Source organism: Glossina fuscipes, unplaced genomic scaffold (genome assembly GCF_014805625.2).
Source record: "Glossina fuscipes isolate IAEA_lab_2018 unplaced genomic scaffold, Yale_Gfus_2 1, whole genome shotgun sequence".
NCBI lineage: Eukaryota > Metazoa > Arthropoda > Insecta > Diptera > Glossinidae > Glossina > Glossina fuscipes.
In genome coordinates this window covers 17,413,715-17,419,568 of record NW_023998415.1, presented here as the reverse complement: position 1 = coordinate 17,419,568, position 5,854 = coordinate 17,413,715, and the positions used below count along the sequence as shown (strand labels likewise).

At 32.1% G+C, this 5,854-nt stretch overlaps 1 protein-coding gene across 1 annotated transcript in view; it reads right to left on the bottom strand.

Annotated features, from left to right (window-relative positions):
* Positions 1–5,854, bottom strand: part of LOC119632072 (myb-like protein X) — a 27,040-nt gene that overhangs the window by 15,805 nt on the left and 5,381 nt on the right. The window contains exons 2-3 of the mRNA XM_038024774.1: positions 2,452–2,629; positions 2,191–2,322 (exon numbers count right to left, since the gene is read on the bottom strand). Coding sequence (XP_037880702.1) covers positions 2,191–2,322; positions 2,452–2,629 — 310 coding nt within the window. The remainder of the gene's footprint in view (positions 1–2,190; positions 2,323–2,451; positions 2,630–5,854) is intronic.

Below are 5,854 nucleotides of genomic sequence, written 5' to 3'. Positions count from 1 at the left end.
TCTTATTATAATTATTATTATCACGTTTTTTATGTCTGTTGATTTTTGCTTTTAGCAAAGTTATTATATACTTATAATAACAGCAACAATAATAATAATAAAAAAAATTGTACAAAAAAAATATTCAAAGAAACCCATAAAAAAAATTCTTCTCAGAACCTGAAACCAATTACAAACATAATTAGCTGATGAGTGTGACTGTGAATGAATGAATCGACACTTATATGCGAGAAGTAAGAATTTGGTATGTTGTTAGATATTTAAAAGTATACAACTGTGTCTGTATGTATATATATGTATATATTCGTGTGTATATGCGAGCGTGTGTATATATGTTTATGTTTGTGTTTATATTTCTATTTGTGTCTATGTTTGTGTTGAATGTGTAAATGAAGAGCTTATGCTTAAGCCAGGCACTGGTATGTGCCGTCTATGAGAGCATGTTGTATCTAACTATAAAGATGAACATTATCATCTTCGCATATATTACAAATATACCATTATTATGTTCATTTAACGTTAAAAAGAAATCGAGATAAATTTTACGCGCAACCGTACCGAGGCAGCCACTGGCTTATTAACGCTTGTACAATAAATTTGAGGAATTTTTCACATACGTGAAAGCAATTTTATATTTAATATGAAGTAATAACGAAAAATTAAGTCATTTTAATAGCGTAGCATTATTTATATAAATATTATTATGGCTATTATTGTTATTATTAAATTTAGTCTATTACTTATTATATCACAGAGTATGGTGTACGATGTAATCAAATTTCGCTCTATATAGATCCTTCAAGCGTTCAAGAGGACTCGCCATAAAATATGAAAATTTCATATGAATGGATTTATCTCGACGCATAGCATAAATTATGAGTATTTCAAGAGAAAGGAAAGTCTTACCTCCTGAAAGAAGCGCTGAACAAAATTTAACATCTGATCAAGGACACAAGCCAAGCATCAGTACGTATGAGACTTTCACTTTAATTTTGAAAAAGGTAATGTAAGTTCCTATTATTTTCCACTCAACATTATATAAACACTTTCCGTCCCCCTCTATCTAATGTAATATTTCCACAATCACTCAACTACCCTATCTATCCGCCGAGTAGTTGATTAAATATTATATTAAAACAAGTAAGAAAATTAAATTCGGTCGGGCCCGAATCTGTTATACGCGTCACCGTTATCCTAAAAAAGGCAATAGGATGCAGCTGATTTCTTCTACTTTCCAAATAAATGTTTTTTTCGTATGCACATGTGGGCGTTTTCGGCGTATCCTTTGAAACGTTTAGGTCAATTCCAAATTCGTTTGCAAATTTTGTAGGCGCTATCTTCATTTTCGCTAACGGGAGAAGATTTATCACAAATATTACAAACTTGCGCAAACAGAGGGATGGACAGACAAACAGGTGGACATGTTTAGGTGCATTCCAAATTTGAAATTGGCCAAGAATTTCTATACTTTGTGGGATTTTTGGAGCTTGTTTCTGCGCGTTATAAAGGCATTGAAAAAAGAATTAAAATTTGATACGCTATAATATTGGGTAGGCGTGGCTGATTTTTTTTTCATATTTGTACACAAATGCTACGACATCACCGATAGAATATGTGTTGAAATTTTTGTACATTTATTTGCTATTGTTTATGAGTAATGAGCAAAAAAATTGTTTTTTGAAACACAAAGTTCACATGATGCTACGGGCGTGTCCTTCAACCGATTTGGCCCCTTTTCAATACCAGCCTGCGTGCAAGAACCTCCTCTATTTCTGTTAAATTTATTATCTATAGCTTCATTTTTGAGGTCAAAATAATGTTTACAATAATCGAACAGACGGACAGACGGACAGACGGACAGATAGACATTTCGAAATGGGTTTAGAATTTGATGCTGATCAAGAATATATACACTTTTTGGGATCTCTGACGCTTCCTTATGGGCGTTGCAAATGTTTTGACAAGATGAATATACCGCTCATCCTACGGTGATAAGCATAAAAATAGAATGTATACCGGATTTGCTTTCTAATGGAGATAATCAACATTATCGACATCAATATCAAAACAAAATAAATAAATAAATAAATGCTTATCGTAATGTTATGACAAATTACAAAAATCGATCTATTAAATATTGTCATAGGATAATACAGTCATTCATTAATGAATTTTATATCAAATACTTACGTCCTAAGCAAGTATGTTTACGAAATTGTAAAAAGCCTTCAACGCATCGGCAAGCACCATCTAAGCAGCTGCTATTAGCGACTTTCATGAAGCATTGTTCATTTAGGGTGCAATCACCGCCTAAAAGCTGAGCTGTAAAATATGCAAAAAAAAATAAAAAAATAAATAAATGAAAGATTTTAGCAAGAATGAAAGAAAGGCAGGCAAATAACAACAATCAGAAATTAAAAGAAAATTTTCATTTTTCATTTCAGTACGTACATGATAGGCATTGAGTGTTATTGTATTGAACAAAATAGGGTGCACATTCGCAGTAACCCTGTGCTGAGCAAGTGCTGCCTTTAATAAAATCCGTACAATCCATATCGTGTTGACATTTGGAACCCAAGGTAGTCGTACCCAATGCATTGATGGCGTGCAGCGTTGTAATTAAAAGTATCTGCGATAATGAAAATTAAACAATTGGCAAATACATCAGAATAGTAAAAAAAAAAAATAAATATAAATATATGTATAAAAGTTTAAAAAAAAAATAATAATAATAATAAATCAAAATTGGAGAGTACCAGCGCGTGCGAGCATGATCTAAGGAAAATAAGTGCATTTGAAGGCTTCAAGGCCCGAAGGCTTCATACATGCGTAAACTGTGATCTTGTTTTTTATGGATTTACCTCAAAGATAATGAATGATAACCGATCGGCAATAGTATATTGTGGATTTGTCCGAACGGCTCGGACCAATTAGATCTACGACTTTGCGAAAATCAAGTGCAGAAAGATGAACAGACGGACGCACATTATATGATTATAAAGTAACTAAATGTAGCGTGAATAGAAGCAGGAATGAATTGAAAGAACTTTAAAGAATTCGCCGACATTTGTCATTTAAATTTTATTTATAATTAACGAAAATCAGAAAATTTTTTCCTTAACAATCTCACCTTCACTTCAGCCATTTTTTATACCCTATATTCGAAATGAAATCACATACAATTTTCAGATTCATTCATTAAAAAAAAAAAAAAAATAGAAAAAAAAAGCAAAAGAAAAGAAAGAAAACTCAAATTTAAACGATAGAAAGGCTGGCTGCAAGTGACCCAAATTTTCAAAGATTTTCATTTTAAATCGTTTTACGATTTGCTTTTTCAACAATTCTTTGACCATTCATATGAATGCATATAGAAAGGTATGGATATGTATACTTCATTTATGCCGGCCGACATACTTACATATATCTCTTAGCTTAAAAGTAATCGATTAGTTTCACTTAAATGCCTCATTCTTTGATTCTTTAATTTTTATGATTATTCATATGAAAAAAATAAAGAAAAAAGACAAAATAAAAAGAAAAGAATACAAAAACCAAAAAAAAAAAAAAAAAAGAAAGATCGCGCGCTTAAAAGAATGTCAATTAAATTATTTAACACAAGCTAGTGAAAGGCAAAAGCATAAGCAACTACGTCAGGTGTATAGTTAGATGCTTACAAATACACGGATACACACAATTAAAAAAGAAAAAAAAATCAAGAAAGCGTTGAGCAAATGAAAAAGTGAAGAAGCTAAATAAACAACCCTTTCATGATTTTATGGCTCAATGATTTACTTAGACTCTTTTAAATTCTTCTTCTTCTTTTTAGAAGTTTAATTAAAAAATCAGCCCATCAATGTTTGTGTAATCGTCGTGTTTTTCACATTAAGTCCAGGAGAAGTCTTAGCATAGCACAAATATCGTTAATTAGTATTAAGCAGCAAAGGCATCTCACAAATTTCCCTTAGCCAACGAATCTCAAAGGGATATTTCGCCATTTTGTGCAATTCATTGGTCAAGGGTATTTGCCTATGATATCTCTCGAGCGCGGAATACCAGCGTTTCAATTATGATTGAAAAGAAACATTTGCTTAAGTATTAAAACGAAAGACCAATCGAAACCATCTTATAGCTGATTCCCTCTGAAGCTTCCCTCAGGCTAACTGATGCATTTAAATATTATGTAAAATAATTTTATCTGGTAAAGTGAAGGTTTAGAGGCCTCAGAGTCGAAACGATCTTAACCTTACCTTCCTTGGTATAAGGGATGTAGTTATGGCTGTCATATAATGTGCCTAATGGGCTACTTTTGATAAGTAGAAATGGCGCTGTGTGATGAGTCACATGTAATATCAGGGTTGCCCAAAGGCACTAAGAGACGAGTACGTACGAATTCCTTTACATGCATTCAAAATAAATTTACTTTTACGACTTATTTTCCTTTACTAGTGATACATTTCATTTGTTTTCCTCCTCCTCCTTCTTTCAGAGATAATGCGAAATTCTCATTCCGTCAAGAGATTGATTTTCCGCCCTATTCCCCTTCACATTGCAGCCAATGTAGAAGTCATTAACCGTTTACAACTTAGGAGTAACACTATCAAGCATACGTTCTCTGTATTACTCTATTAGGCTGAGTATATATTAATATTAACATTTAGCAAATAAGAAACTTAAATTCGGTCGGGACCGAATCTTTTTATACTCATCACCGTTACCCTAAAGAAGGCAGAAGTAGATGTAAAAGGAAAAAAATCCTAAGGCTCTATAATATGGAGTGGGCGCAGTTGATTTTTTCTATTTTTAAAATAAAAGTTTTTGTCTTATAGGCATATGGGCGTTGCAGGCGTGTCCTTTGAAAAGTTTATTGTCAATTCCAATTTTTTTTTTTTTTTTTTTCTAACTTTATAGGCGATATCTTAATTTTCGTTAACGGGGGAATGCTAGAAAGTTGCGCAAGCAGCCGGACGGATAGACAGACGAACAGGTGGACATGTTTAGGCGTATTCCAAATTTGAAATTGGCCAAGAATTTCTATACTTTGTGGGATTTTTGAAGCTTGTCTCTGCGCTTTGTATAGGTACTGAAAAAACAACTGAGTTTTGATACACTATAATAGTATAGGGTAGGTGTAGTCAATTTTTTCCAATTTTATAAAGTTGTTACTCCATCGCCCATAGAATATTTATGCAAATTTTTTTACATTTATTTGCAATAGTATATGAGTAATGGGCAAAAAAAACAATGTTTCATTCCTATTGTTTTTCCAGAGTTTTTCGCAGTTTGCGCGGTGCTGTGAACGTGTCCTTCAATCGATTTGGCCCATTTTCAATACCAGCCTGCGTACAAGAACTGACACTATTTTTGCAAGATTTTAGATTGATAGCTTCATTTTTTCCATCTAGGATAATGTTTGCAATAATCGGACAGACGATCATGCTTCAATCGATTTAAAATTCGATTCTGTTCAACAATATATATATATATATAAAAAATATTTAAAATATATATATATATATATATATATATATTTTATGGTGTCGCTGACGCTGTCTTCTGGGCGTTACAAACGTTTTGACCAAATGAGTATACCTCTCGACCCCCGGTGATGGGTTAAAAAAAATGCCTTTATTTAAATACATAGATTGAAAGTATAAAGCACGGATTGATTAAATCATATCAGTAATGAGTGATTCATACATTTCGAGTTTAGAATGTATGCAAACATTCGTCAGCAGCAAACCTCTTGTAAAAATACTCGTTCATGTGAAATGGATGTAAATAAATCGAAGTAATTTGAGTTTATTTATTATTTGTGTATTTAGTTTTTTTTTTTTTTTTTTTTTTTTTTTTAAAA